Source organism: Lynx canadensis, chromosome X (genome assembly GCF_007474595.2).
Source record: "Lynx canadensis isolate LIC74 chromosome X, mLynCan4.pri.v2, whole genome shotgun sequence".
Classification (NCBI taxonomy): Eukaryota; Metazoa; Chordata; class Mammalia; order Carnivora; family Felidae; genus Lynx; species Lynx canadensis.
The window spans coordinates 79391694-79406820 of record NC_044321.2 but is presented as its reverse complement, the minus strand read 5'-3'; the positions used below and the strand labels follow the sequence as shown (position 1 = coordinate 79406820).

The following is a 15127-nucleotide window of genomic DNA, read 5'->3' as shown; positions in this document are numbered from 1 at the left end:
TTTTTTCTGGTTAAAACACACAACTTTATTGATGAAACACAAGTCTAAGATTAACAAATGTAAACCAATACAAAAGTGTAGCTTATTTATAATTAGTTTGCTGTCAAATTAGGTAAAGGAAAGAGCAAAAAATACCTCAGTCTAGGTAGCAAGATGGAATCAATAAGTGCTTTCTTTATACAAGCTCTAGTATTCATTTGGCATCCTTAAAATGGTACAGCCTAAAACCAACCACCACAACCATCATCACTCTTGATGATCCTTGATATTCATTATTCCAAAATGGCAGCTGAAAGGATCTCTTTGCCATTTAAGCACAATGGCAAAGAATTTACAAAATGCATTGTTCCCAAGCGCAAACTAAACAATTATCTCGATATTGTTTGGGACATACACCCAATTAAAGTTTGGTCAATACTTTTAGGACTTTTACTTTCACTACCAGATCATTGTGATTTGCTAATGCCTTGATTTTCTTAATACACACTCCAGATTCTTTGAATAAGAAAAAAAGTGAACTTCTGCTGAATTCTTTCTTAGATGATGCAAGTCCTTCACTTTTTATGTTGTCATTTATATTTTCAAATAGAGTAAGGATATTAAGAAGAATCTCTCTGTCCCACTCTTTATTAAAGAGGGAAATCAATTCTGATGGTACTTTACAACTGACCAGCTCTCTTGTCATGGCTGGATTCTCAGTAAAGTTTATAATTAGTTTCATAATCTGAATCTTGGTGAAGTAATTTCCCAGGAATAACAATGCAAAAAAGTCTGGAAAAGAATAGGAAAGCAAATGTTGGTAATGATTAGTCACAGTCATGTTAGTTAACAGTCTTAGTCCGGCCATCTGCACAGCTGAGTCCAAGCGGCAGATCATGGTATCATCACACACTTGACTGATATAGGTCTTAATCTTTCCCTGATTTTCAGCATTCACACTCAAGTTATTAAGGGCATTGTAAGCTTTTTCCCTAATAATAAGATCTTTGGTTTTTATCAGTTTTGCAATAATTGGAAGACCACCCAATTCACGAATGGCATTTTGGTTAAAAGAATATGCTGCATTGTTACCCAGAGTGACCAAGGCTATTTCTTGAATAAAAGGATCATTTGATCTTTCCAGGATGTTAAGAACCTTTTGAAGGTCAGGAGCACCCAGAATATCATCAATTTTATAGGGAAAGTTGAACTTGCCCCTACGAACAGGCCATGCTGTAGCTGGAGTCCTGGTGCTCTTACCTCGGGTTCTTCCCTTGTTTTTTCCACTTGCCCTACTCCCAGCCCTAGCGCCACTCCTGGTGGGGTGACAGCCTCCACCCCTGCCCCCTGGGCAGGGTAAACTGGGTGCAAGGGTCCTGTTCCCAGAGATGGTACCCAACCTGGCTCCCCTGCCCGCCTTTGCACTTGCCTGTTCCTTCAGGGTGCTGAAAAGGGCTTTGGCCTTGGCCTCTAGGCCTCCTCCACTCTGGGGCCCCAAGTGGACCTCTGCCTTTACATCTGAACCACTCTCAAGTACCATGCCCACCTCAGCCTTCACCTTTGAATCACCCTGAAGTCTAGCTTCAGACCCCATCCCAGCATTAGCTTTAGCTCCTTTCCCATTCTCAATCCAAGTCTCTACAATATCACTAGATTCCTCCTCATCATCTTCATCATCGTCGTCCCAGATTTTCTCATTCTCATCTCTTCCCCAGGTCAGTCTATATACACAGTAGCAGGCGCCAGCCCCAATCACCACACCAGCGGCCACGCAGCCAGCTTCCCGAGTACGGCCCATGCTGGGGACAATGTCTGAGCCGAATTCTTAACCGGGGCAGAATGAGATTGCTCTGGCCCGGAGGGGTGCTCCTATGTTGGGGACAGAGTTTTCAGCAGGCCCTGCTGCAGCTACAGATACAGCGGAACCTAGGAATGAAAGAAAGATTTAAGGCGTCAGTCTCCCTTTTTGTGCCTTTGCATGCAGACAGACTGAACTACAGACCGACAAATGTAGAGAACATGACAGGGAATCAGGGCTGGATCATTGATTCCTCTCCTCTATTGGGGAGGTAATTTTGAAAAATTTCCCCACGTCCAGATTCTCCAACCTTATGTTCAACCATCCCACCCCAGTATGTTAAATTTAAGGTACCTAATCATTTCCCTACCTCCCTTACCCCAGATGTCCTGGGGGTAGTGGCGCCCCACATACACCCATACAGGTTCAGGCACTTTCTTCCTTCTCTTCCTTGCCTGGAAGTCCACTGGGTACTGCAAACCTGCATACAAATGGGTGGGGAGGAGGATGCTGAATGATCAAGGGACAGAAGGACCTCATCCTGGATAGATACACATCCCTTTCCTGCATCTCTGGCCCTCGCTCTGTGTACCCCAACATCACCCTCCCCTCCTCACAGAGCTGTGGCTTTGAAAATTATCTCCCTTCCCCATCTCCTTCATCTCTTTCAAGTCTCCACCCTATCCTCACCCAACCCAGGTCAGTTGTTTCCTTCAAAAGTGATGCTACAGCCCTTTCCCTGTAACAAGTCAGATGGTGGTGGAGAGATTGTCTGGAAGACGGACAGACATAAAATGCACAAAGTTTTGGAACTCACCCTTCCCTCCACCACCTCCAGCATCAGGGAGGTTCCAGGACACTCCTCCCTTCACCCATTATACCAACTTCCACTGCTCTGGAGCAATTTCCTTCCTCTCTCATCTCAGTTTCTGTCTCCCCCATTAAACCTAAGGACTTAGAACTCTGGGACTTAGTGCTTGCAGGAAGGAGACAAACCCAGGATACAGTACTCCAAACAGCAATTTGAAGCAAGATCTCCCCACCCCCGTTTCAGGATTCCCGTGCCCCGCCCCCCAGCCACTTCCTTCTTTGTCTAATACCTGCAGAGCACTTTGTTTTGAACGCTCCAAAATGGTATAAAGAGGAGGAAAGGGGGCGCCTGGGTGGCGCAGTCGGTTAAGCGTCCGACTTCAGCCAGGTCACGATCTCGCGGTCCGTGAGTTCCAGCCCCGCGTCAGGCTCCGGGCTGATGGCTCGGAGCCTGGAGCCTGTTTCCGATTCTGTGTCTCCCTCTCACTCTGCCCCTCCCCCGTTCATGCTCTGTCTCTCTCTGTCCCAAAAATAAATAAACATTGAAAAAAAAATTAAAAAAAAAAAAGAGGAGGAAAGGAGGGGGGAGGTGCAGAGGAGGTTCATGAGGCCACTGGGGTTTGCAGTCTCCACTTTTCTCCACCCCAGGAGTCCCATATATTGCCACCACCCTCACTTTGGCCTACTTTTTCTGGACAATTGTCGTCTTCTTCCCGCTTCTACGGTTGAATTGGCCCTAAAGTGTGTCCATAGACACACATGCCACACGGCGGAGGCAAACGGCTCGCGGACAGAACAGCACTTCGGAAGGTCTCAATACCAGCTTTTCCAAATTCAGGACTCTGGTTGTCAAACGGATTTCATGTTTTGGTCTCTAATCCTTACCCCTACTTCTCAGGACTCCGCTGACATCAGCCCTCTTCAAGCCCAGCGTCCACTCACCCATTCCTGCAGCACCCACCCTCAGAGGTCGGCCATTTTCCCAGCAAAAACCACACCCCTTTCGAACAAGTAGAAAAGGAGGAGGCCGACGAGGGAGTATGGAAAAGTAGAGAAGCAAAAGAAGAGCCTCCTCCCCGATGCATTCCAACCCCCAATGACAGCCATTTTCCCTGTAGGCGCCGTCACATCCTTCTTCCTACATAAAATAACAGGAAGGTAGCTGGAGTCAGAAATGGGCCCAAGTTAAGGCAAGGACCTCAACCATCCCCCACCCTTCCAGGGGCCGCGGGGCGATCCCACCTTTACACCGACCTCCAAGGATTCGGAGCAGACTCTTTACTCTTTTCCTCTGGGTGGTATACAGCGCCCTACTGAAAGACATGGGGAATGACAGATGCACAGCCCCAAGATTCTGGCTTGGTAGATGGATGCACACAGGACTAGAATCTTAATATCTGCCCTTCCCGATTCAAGGCCCTGGATGCCAAAGTTTTCGAATTTCCTCCCTCTTGGTCCGGGATGTCCCCAGGAATCCGGCCCCCAAGTCCACCATTTTTGTTCTTGGAAGGGCCAGGGATAGTGGAAGGGTGTTGAGAAAGTCCGCTGTGTCTCCACCCTCCGCTACCCACACCGTAGGGATCCCCCCCACCCCAGGCGGCTCCCATCCACACACAGACCTGCTGGGATCCGGGCGGTTACTTCCTCCTCCTTCCCTGGCCACTGGCCCGCCCGCCCTTAGGGCAATAGGGAGCTGGTAGCCGGACAAAACCAGGACCAGGATTAGAAGGACGTGGGCAAACGTCGGCTGCTGCTCACGTGAGGGCCACGTCACCCGCGAGTGCAGGACCCCAGTTACCTCTCCCATCCCATCGGCAGTGCGGCAGGAACCCGCCCACCCCTTTCCTTCCCCGCTACATCAGGTCCTGCCATTCATTTTCTTCTGCCAATCCAGGAGACTGAGGAGAGCTGCTCCTTGTGGCTGGAATTTGCCTTTCTCTGGTGAACAGGGAGAAACTGCATCTGTTCCCCTGTCCATTGGTCTTTTTTTCCCTCTTTGAGGAATAGTTCTTTTTCTTTCTCTACTCCCTCTCCAATTGCTTCTCCCATTCTCTCACCTTCCCCCACCTCCAGTCATTGAGGACCAGCATTTTCCCTGCACCCCTATATGAAATGGAAGGAAAGATTTCAGAAAAGAACATACATTGTGGGAATATTTTACTTTCTTAAACTTTCCTGTCCATTATTTAAAATCAGTGATGCATTACTCTTATATTGAGAAAATAAAATGATGCTATTTTTTAATTTTTTTTTAATTTTTTAAGGTTTTATTTATTTTTGAGAGAGAGAGAGAGAGAGCACGAGCAGGGAAGGGGCAGAGAGAGACGGAGACACAGAATCCGAAGCAGGCTCCAGGCTCTGAGCTGTCAGCACAGAACCCGACCTGGGGCTTGAACTCATGAACCGTGATATCATGACCTGAGCCAAAGTCAGACGCTTAACCAACTGAGCCACCCAGGCACCCCAAAATGATGCTATTTTTATTGGAGTGGAGAAAAATGTAAGAGGTAGGGAAAACCCAAAAGGCCTCATTAATTACATTATATTTATTTATAAGAAAAATGTTTCTACTGGTTATAGCCAAATAGCAGCTTTCAAAACATACTAACTGGGTTTAAAATTGGAAACAAATTTTTCATACAATCTATGAATTATTCCACAAAGAGATCTAATCTTTAGTGGTCTAACTTTGGCCACTTAATGTGAATGATCTACTTTTTCCACTTTTGGATCACCTTACAATTTGGTTTAAAAAAGCAACACAATCCTGTCTTGTTTCATTAAAGAAAGACATGTATTTAACGTCCTAAAGTCTTGGCTGACTGCTATGTCAACCTCTTATGATATGATGGCTGTTCTGAACACCAGCCCCTGGATTAGATTCCAGTCCACTGAGGTAGAGGCACCCGAGGGTGTGAGGAGTATAGAAATGGTCTGATCCTCTCAGCTTTGTCAAAGAAGGAGGGATGAAGGTGCTGCCCTCTCACCTCTCCAGTGTTCCAAAACCTCTCATCTTTACAGTTAGGCACTGATTCTGTTGGTCACTCCAGCTCAGAGCCTGGAGCCTCCTTTGAATTCTGTGTCTCCCTCTCTCTCTGCCCCTTCCCTGCTCGTGCTGTCTCTCTCTCTCATTCTCTCTCTCAAAAATAAATAAAACCTTAAAAAATTTTTTTAATTAAAAAAATAGCATCATTTTATTTTCTCAATATAAGAGTTATGCATCACTGATTTTAAAGAATGGACAGAAAAGCTTAAAAAAGTACACATGGACAGGTGACCAAGATGGTAAATGTCACCTTTACTCAGGTGACCAACTTGAGTAACCACCTTTGGCTTCTTCCTTTTTTCCCCTCCTCCCCCAAATCCTCACAGATGTAACTCAAGGATACACAGAAGGGACTGCTGTTCCCACATACCCCTGCAGCTGCAGGTTTCCATGAAAAAGAAGTGATTGCTGGCTGGGGAAAGCACTCAGGTCTGCCTGCTCTGCCCTCATCCATGGTTCCTTAGTTAAAATTGCTCCTAACACTGCTGCTCCCACCTGGCTTGAGAGGTGGAGCCAGCTGGGCCTCTTGCCTCTGGCCTCCTTGCTGCAGGCACCCAGGGAGAACCAAGCTCTTCTACAGGGTCACTGCCTGTAGCCCACACCCATTTTAGTCCTCCCTCAGCCAAATGTATGCTGAGGTCCAAGGGAGTCTCCTCACTGACCATACTGATTAACTAGAGTAGGCATTCTTAACTGGCTGCCTCTGTGCTGTACCTGAAATTGTATCAAAGTTATGCATATACATATGTTCATTTTAGTGGCTAGAGGAGTCATAACTTTCAGCAGATTCTCACAGGCATCTATGACTTTAAAAAACAATAGGGCACCTGAGTGGCTCAGTGAGCTCAGGTCATGATCTAGTGGTTCGTGAGTTCAAGCCCCACATGGGGCTCTGCACTATTGGTGTAGAGCCTACTTGGGATTCTCTCTCTCTCTCTCTCTCTCTCTCTCTCTCTCCTCTCTCTCTCTCTCTGTCTCTCTCTCCTCTCTCTCTCTCTCTCTCTCTTTCTCTGCCTTTCCACAGCTTGTGCTCTCTCTCTCCTCTCAAATAAATAAACTTTAAAAAAAAAGTAAAAAAGCCTAAGTACTTACCTAGGAAAAAAGATATATCCCTTGAACAGAAATCAATCTCTTCCTCTCTCTCTCTTCCTGTCTCACTCTCATTACATACACTTATTTTTTTAATGTGCAAACAATGCAGAAATGTATAAATTAGAATGTGAAAGTGGCCTGAAATTCATGTTCCACCACCAACCACTTTTAACAATTTCCACCTTTATTCATGCAAATACAAAAAGTATATGTATGCCTTTGTCAAGTTCCAAGTTGAAAAACATACACAGAACGAAATGGTTGACATTTAGTGACATAAAGTGCAATGAATTCTCCACTTTAATTTGAGAACCAACATCTTTAAAAATTGATTTTTATCCATGTTTACTTTTATGATCTTCAACAAATTTTATGTTTCTTTAGGTAGGTCATACTCATTACTTGTTAAGTTTATTCCTAGGTATTTTATTGTTTTGTTGTTTTGAAGAATAAATTTCCTTTATTATTATATTTTCTAGCAGGTTATTGAATACCTAAGGAAACAATAATTATTATTTTTAATGACCTTTCATAATATTTCTGATAGTTTTTCAATTGTTATATTTGTTTTTTTCTAGGTATGCATACATAATCATCTGCAAATGATGATTTTTAAATTTTTTCTTTTCCAATCTATATATCTCTTATTCTTTCATTTCCTGGATGTACTGCATTGACCAGAACCTCCAGAACTATGTTGACAATAGCAGTGATTGAGGGTCTCCCAGCCTTGTTCCTTAGGTAAATGGAAATGCCCTTAATATTTCACCATTTAGTGTGAGTTTTCTGTTTGTTTCTGATGTGTTCTCCTTTATCTGTTTTTGTGTGACTGAAGGGTGATGTCTAAAAGCTACACTTTCATACCCCTTTGAATAAGACTGAGAAAAACTCAGTTGTCCACGTCATAATATTGAGATGGAGAGGGGACCAAGGAGAGTTAACACAAGTCCTGTGCTTATTGTGAGTAAAAACAGACACTCTGCCCTCATAGTGGAAACAAGACTTTAATGAAACAATTATACATGTATACAAATCAAATAAAAATATCATGAAAGAAAGGAACATTATTAATATATTAAAACAAGTGGCAGAATCTGGGGATCAAAGATGACTTCCTTGAGGGGGGAAAGGGAGTGAAATTTTGAACTGAGATGAAAGAAAGCAGGTGTTAACTAGGAAAAGAGGGGAGCAGAAAATAAGAATGTTCAAATTCTCCACATTCATGATAACCACTGTGATAACCCATATACCTAAATCCTAGGATAAATCATGTGAAAATCACTGTTAACTTTTCAATTGACTCTCCAGGTTTTGTTGTTGTTTTATATATACAAATAACAACAATATAGATAGATGATAGATGATAGATGATAGATAGATAGATAGAAGATAGGTAAATAGTAAGTAGGTAGATACATTATATGTGAGTGTATGTACACATATATATTTTTTAAAATAATTTTGTGTCATAAAATGCAAATTATTTCTTCACCTAATATATCATGTACATTATTTTATCAGATACAATAATATTCTGCAGTGTGGATTTACCAAAATTTTACCAATCTATTACTGATTCACATTTGGCTTTTTACCAATATTTGCCTATTATAAAAATGCTGAAGTGGAGACCTTCGTACACATATATTTTGATAATTGTGGCATTATTTCCTTATGATAAATTCCTAGAAGTGAAATCATTGGGTCAAAGTGGATGTTCATTTTAAATCATATCCATGTTGCCAACTTTCACCTTTTAAATTGTGATATATATATTCCACGTTCTGTTCCAAAAATTTTGAAATTCATTAATTATAAGTGAGATTAAGCATCTTCTCATAGGTTTGTTAACCATTTGTATCTCTCTTTCTATGAATTGTCTTTCCCCATTTTTCCATTTAGGTTATTCATCTTTTTCTTATTAGTACATAAGAACTTTCTGTAAATCAAGGAAATGAGCTCTTTGACAATCATAAGTTTTATAAATATATTCCCTGTTTATAATTTTCTTTGAACTTCTGCAATATGGAATTTTTAAATCTTTATGATGCAAAATTTATCAATTATTTCTTTACATTTTCTGGGTTGTGTGTCCTGCTTAGGAAGTCGTGTATTTTCTTCTAATTTTTATGTGTATTTTTAGTACTTAAATTTTTGGTCCACGTGGCATTTTTTTTGGTGCCATTGCTTTTGTTACCAGTAAAGCACCAGCAATTTTACCCACCATTACTTTTGAACCATTTGTATAAATGTTAACATGGTGAATAAAGCAAATAACATCCCAATGTTATCGCAAATATATTTTTTCCAACTTTACTGAACACATGGAATTATTTTTTCAAAATAGTAAACTGTCCAATGCAAAATATCTAATAATCTTTCTCTAGCTCAGTGATTTAAAATGTCACCTTTATGGGGGGAAAAAAAGGAGAGAGAGAAAGGTGCAGACCATAAAACACTCTTGTTTTAATTTTAAGTTTATTTATTTTTTTTTTGAGAGAGAGAGAGAGGGAGAGAGAGAGAGCAGGGAGGGGCAGAGAAAGAGAGAGAGAATCCAAAGTAGCCTCTGCATCATCACCATGGAGCTTGATGTGGGTCTCAAACCTAGTAATAGTGAGATTATGACCTGAGCCGAAACCAAGAGTCAGGTGTTTAAACCACCTGAGCCACCCAGACACCCCCAAACAGATTCTTAACTCTAGAGAACAAACTGTGGGTTGCTGGAGGGGAGGTGGGCGGGGGGTGGGGGAGATGGACTAAATGTATAACGGGTATTGAAGAACACACTTGTGATGAGCACTGGGTGTTATATGTAAGTGATGAATCACTAAATTCTACTCCTGAAACTAATATTAACACTATATGCTAACTAGAAAATTAATAAAACCTGAAAGAATAAATAAATGAATAAATAAATAAATAAGTAAAATGTCACCTTTATCATAAGCTAACCATCCACATATATTTGATATATTTGATTCTCTATTATGTTTCTTGAATGTTATTTTTTTCTTTTTATGTACCAAACTTTTAATTATAGTATCTTTATAATATGTTTTAATATCTGGGAGGGTAAAGCCTCTCTAATCACTCTTTTTCGTAATTTACCTGCCTATTCACATGTGTTTATTTAGACATAAAATGTATTATTTTGTTACATTCCCTTAAAATCCTGTCCTTATTTTAATTTGGTTACATTTAATTTATAAGTTAATTGAAGGATAACTGGCATCTTTAAAAGAGTATCTTACCACCCACACAGGTCAGAATGACTATTATTTTTTTTTTTAATGAAATTTATTGACAAATTGGTTTCCATACAACACCCAGTGCTCATCCCAAAAGGTGCCCTCCTCAATACCCATCACCCACCCTCCCCTCCCTCCCACCCCCCATCAACCCTCAGTTTCTTCTCAGTTTTTAACAGTCTCTTATGCTTTGGCTCTCTCCCACTCTAACCTCTTTTTTTTTTTTTTCCTTCCCCTCCCGCATGGGTTCCTGTTAAGTTTCTCAGGATCCACATAAGAGTGAAACCATGTGGTATCTGTCTTTCTCTGTATGGCTTATTTCACTTAGCATTACACTCTCCAGTTCCATCCATGTTGCTACAAAGGGCCATATTTCATTTTTTCTCATTGCCACATAGTACTCCATTGTGTATATATACCACAATTTCTTTATCCATTCATCAGTTGATGGACATTTAGGCTCTTTCCATAATTTGGCTATTGTTGAGAGTGCTGCTATGAACATTGGGGTACAAGTGCCCCTATGCATCAGTACTCCTGTATCCCTTGGATAAATTCCTAGCAGTGCTATTGCTGGGTCATAGGGTAGGTCTATTTTTAATTTTCTGAGGAACCTCCACACTGCTTTCCAGAGCGGCTGCACCAATTTGCATTCCCACCAACAGTGCAAGAGGGTTCCCGTTTCTCCACATCCTCTCCAGCATCTATAGTCTCCTGATTTGTTCATTTTGGCCACTCTGACTGGCGTGAGGTGATACCTGAGTGTGGTTTTGATTTGTATTTCCCTGATAAGGAGCGACGCTGAGCATCTTTTCATGTGCCTGTTGGCCATCTGGATGTCTTCTTTAGAGAAGTGTCTATTCATGTTTTCTGCCCATTTCTTCACTGGGTTATTTGTTTTTCGGGTGTGGAGTTTGGTGAGCTCTTTATAGATTTTAGATACTAGCCCTTTGTCCGATATGTCATTTGCAAATATCTTTTCCCATTCCGTTGGTTGCCTTTTAGTTTTGTTGGTTGTTTCCTTTGCTGTGCAGAAGCTTTTTATCTTCATAAGGTCCCAGTAATTCACTTTTGCTTTTAATTCCCTTGCCTTTGGGGATGTGTCGAGTAAGAGATTGCTATGGCTGAGGTCAGAGAGGTCTTTTCCTGCTTTCTCCTCTAAGGTTTTGATGGTTTCCTGTCTCACATTTAGGTCCTTTATCCATTTTGAGTTTATTTTTGTAAATGGTGTGAGAAAGTGGTCTAGTTTCAACCTTCTGCATGTTGCTGTCCAGTTCTCCCAGCACCATTTGTTAAAGAGGCTGTCTTTTTTCCATTGGATGTTCTTTCCTGCTTTGTCAAAGATGAGTTGGCCATACGTTTGTGGGTCTAGTTCTGGGGTTTCTATTCTATTCCATTGGTCTGTGTGTCTGTTTTTGTGCCAATACCATGCTGTCTTGATGATGACAGCTTTGTAGTAGAGGCTAAAGTCTGGGATTGTGATGCCTCCTGCTTTGGTCTTCTTCTTCAAAATTCCTTTGGCTATTCGGGGCCTTTTGTGGTTCCATATGAATTTTAGGATTGCTTGTTCTAATTTCGAGAAGAATGCTGGTGCAATTTTGATTGGGATTGCATTGAATGTGTAGATAGCTTTGGGTAGTATTGACATTTTGACAATATTTATTTTTCCAATCCATGAGCAGGGAATGTCTTTCCATTTCTTTAAATCTTCTTCAATTACCTTCATAAGCTTTCTATAGTTTTCAGCATACAGATCCTTTACATCTTTGGTTAGATTTATTCCTAGGTATTTTATGCTTCTTGGTGCAATTGTGAATGGGATCAGTTTCTTTCTTTGTCTTTCTGTTGCTTCATTGTTAGTGTATAAGAATGCAACTGATTTCTGTACATTGATTTTGTATCCTGCAACTTTGCTGAATTCATGTATCAGTTCTAGCAGACTTTTGGTGGAGTCTATCGGATTTTCCATGGATAATATCATGTCATCTGCAAAAAGCGAAAGCTTGACTTCATCTTTGCCAATTTTGATGCCTTTGATTTCCTTTTGTTGTCTGATTGCTGATGCTAGAACTTCCAGCACTATGTTAAACAACAGCGGTGAGAGTGGGCATCCCTGTCGTGTTCCTGATCTCAGGGAAAAAGCTCTCAGTTTTTCCCCGTTGAGGATGATGTTAGCTGTGGGCTTTTCATAAATGGCTTTTATGATCTTTAAGTATGTTCCTTCTATCCCGACTTTCTCAAGGGTTTTTATTAAGAAAGGGTGCTGGATTTTGTCAAAGGCCTTTTCTGCATCGATTGACAGGATCATATGGTTCTTCTCTTTTTTTTTGTTAATGTGATGTATCACGTTGATTGATTTGCGAATGTTGAACCAGCCCTGCATCCCAGGAATGAATCCCACTTGATCATGGTGAATAATTCTTTTTATATGCTGTTGAATTCGATTTGCTAGTATCTTATTGAGAATTTTTGCATCCATATTCATCAGGGATATTGGCCTGTAGTTCTCTTTTTTTACTGGGTCTCTGTCTGGTTTAGGAATCAAAGTAATACTGGCTTCATAGAATGAGTCTGGAAGTTTTCCTTCCCTTTCTATTTCTTGGAATAGCTTGAGAAGGATAGGTATTATCTCTGCTTTAAATGTCTGGTAGAACTCCCCTGGGAAGCCATCTGGTCCTGGACTCTTATTTGTTGGGAGATTTTTGATAACCGATTCAATTTCTTCGCTGGTTATGGGTCTGTTCAAGCTTTCTATTTCCTCCTGATTGAGTTTTGGAAGAGTGTGGGTGTTCAGGAATGTGTCCATTTCTTCCAGGTTGTCCAATTTGTTGGCATATAATTTTTCATAGTATTCCCTGATAATTGTTTGTATCTCTGAGGGATTGGTTGTAATCATTCCATTTTCATTCATGATTTTATCTATTTGGGTCATCTCCCTTTTCTTTTTGAGAAGCCTGGCTAGAGGTTTGTCAATTTTGTTTATTTTTTCAAAAAACCAACTCTTGGTTTCGTTGATCTGCTCTACAGTTTTTTTTAGATTCTATATTGTTTATTTCTGCTCTGATCTTTATTATTTCTCTTCTTCTGCAGGGTTTAGGCTGCCTTTGCTGTTCTGCTTCTATTTCCTTTAGGTGTGCTGTTAGATTTTGTATTTGGGATTTTTCTTGTTTCTTGAGATAGGCCTGGATTGCAATGTATTTTCCTCTCAGGACTGCCTTCGCTGCGTCCCAAAGCGTTTGGATTGTTGTATTTTCATTTTCGTTTGTTTCCATATATTTTTTGATTTCTTCTCTAATTGCCTGGTTGACCCACTCATTCGTTAGTAGGGTGTTCTTTAACCTCCACGCTTTTGGAGGTTTTCCAGACTTTTTCCTGTGGTTGATTTCAAGCTTCATAGCATTGTGGTCTGAAAGTATGCATGGTATAATTTCAATTCTTGTAAACTTATGAAGGGCTGTTTTGTGACCCAGTATATGATCTATCTTGGAGAATGTTCCATGTGCACTCGAGAAGAAAGTATATTCTGTTGCTTTGGGATGCAGAGTTCTAAATATATCTGTCAAGTCCATCTGATCCAATGTCTCATTCAGGGCCCTTGTTTCTTTATTGACTGTGTGTCTAGATGATCTATCCATTTCTGTAAGTGGGGTGTTAAAGTCCCCTGCAATTACCACATTCTTATCAATAAGGTTGCTTCTGTTTATGAGTAATTGTTTTATATACTTGGGGGCTCCGGTATTCGGCGCATAGACATTTATAATTGTTAGCTCTTCCTGATGGATAGACCCTGTAACTATTATATAATGTCCTTCTTCATCTCTTGTTACAGCCTTTAATTTAAAGTCTAGTTTGTCTGATATAAGTATGGCTACTCCAGCTTTCTTTTGGCTTCCAGTAGCATGATAAATAGTTCTCCATCCCCTCACTCTGAATCTAAAGGTGTCCTCAGGTCTAAAATGAGTCTCTTGTAGACAGCAAATAGATGGGTCTTGTTTTTTTATCCATTCTGATACCCTATGTCTTTTGGTTGGCGCATTTAATCCGTTTACATTCAGTGTTATTATAGAAAGATACGGGTTTAGAGTCATTGTGATGTCTGTATGTTTTATGCTTGTAGTGATGTCTCTGGTACTTTGTCTCACAGGGTCCCCCTTAGGATCTCTTGTCGGGCTGGTTTAGTGGTGCAGAATGACTATTATTAAAAAGACACAGGATGCTGGGTGGCTGACACCCTACTGTTGATTTTGTCTCAGCTCATTACATCACTGTTTCATAAGATTGAGCCCCACATCAGGCTCGTGCTGACAGAGCGAAACCTGTTTGGGATTCTCTCTCTCTCTCTTTCTCTCTTGGCCCTCTCCCCTTATGTCTCTCGCTCACTCTCTCTCTCTCTCAAAAGAAAGAAAGTAAAAAAGGAAGGAAGGAAGAGAAAAGAAATAAAAAGAAGAAAAGACAGAAAGAAAGAAAGAAAGAAAGAAGAAAGAAAGAAAGAAAGAAAGAAAGAAAGAAAGAAAAGAGACAAGAGAGAACAACTGCTGGTGAAAATGTGGAGACAAATGGAACCCTTGTGCACTGTTGTGGGAATGTAAATTGGTACAGCCACTATGGAAAACAGCACAGAGGATACTCAAAAAATTAACAATAGAAATACTATATGATCCAACAATTCTATGTCTGGGTATTTCTTTGAAGAAAGTGAAATCACTCAGAGATATCTGCACCCCCATGTGCATTGCAGCATTATTCACAATAGCCAAGACATGAAAACAACCAAAGTATTTATCAATGGATGCCTGGATTAAAATACACATATATATTTATATTGGTATATTTTATTCATTCATTAAGAAAGGGAAATCCTTCTGGGGCACCTGGGTGGCTCAGTCAGGTAAGCATCCAACTTCAGCTCAGGTCATGATCTCACGGTTCATGAGTTGGAGCCCTGCGTCAGGCTTTGTGCTGACAGCTCAGAGCCTGAAGCCTGCTTCAGATTCTGTGTCTCCCTCTCTCTCTGTCCCTCCCCCACTCATACTCTGTCTCTCTCAAAAATAAATAAAACATTTTTAAAATTTTTTAAAGGAAATCTTTCCATTTTCAATAACATGGATAAACTTGGAGAGCATTGTGCTAAGTGAAATAAGTCAAAGAAATACA

The 15127-nt window shown here is 40.8% G+C and overlaps 1 protein-coding gene across 12 annotated transcripts; it reads right to left on the bottom strand.

Annotated features, from left to right (window-relative positions):
- On the bottom strand, window positions 1-4427 carry ARMCX1 (armadillo repeat containing X-linked 1). Of its 12 annotated transcripts, none has more exons than XM_030305668.1 (5): window positions 4207-4423; window positions 3830-3900; window positions 3473-3725; window positions 2157-2258; window positions 1-1905 (listed from the first exon to the last, which is right to left on the bottom strand). In XM_030305668.1, the coding sequence occupies exon 5, from the start codon at window positions 1775-1777 to the stop codon at window positions 401-403; it is 1377 nt and encodes a 458-aa protein (XP_030161528.1). In that variant the 5' UTR covers window positions 1778-1905; window positions 2157-2258; window positions 3473-3725; window positions 3830-3900; window positions 4207-4423; the 3' UTR covers window positions 1-400. The 12 variants fall into 12 exon arrangements, with proteins under 12 accessions (XP_030161528.1, XP_032448083.1, XP_030161526.1 ...); XM_032592192.1 differs by having other exon boundaries at window positions 2148-2258; window positions 3530-3725; XM_030305666.1 differs by having other exon boundaries at window positions 3530-3725.
- Window positions 4428-15127: the final 10700 nt, after the last annotated feature.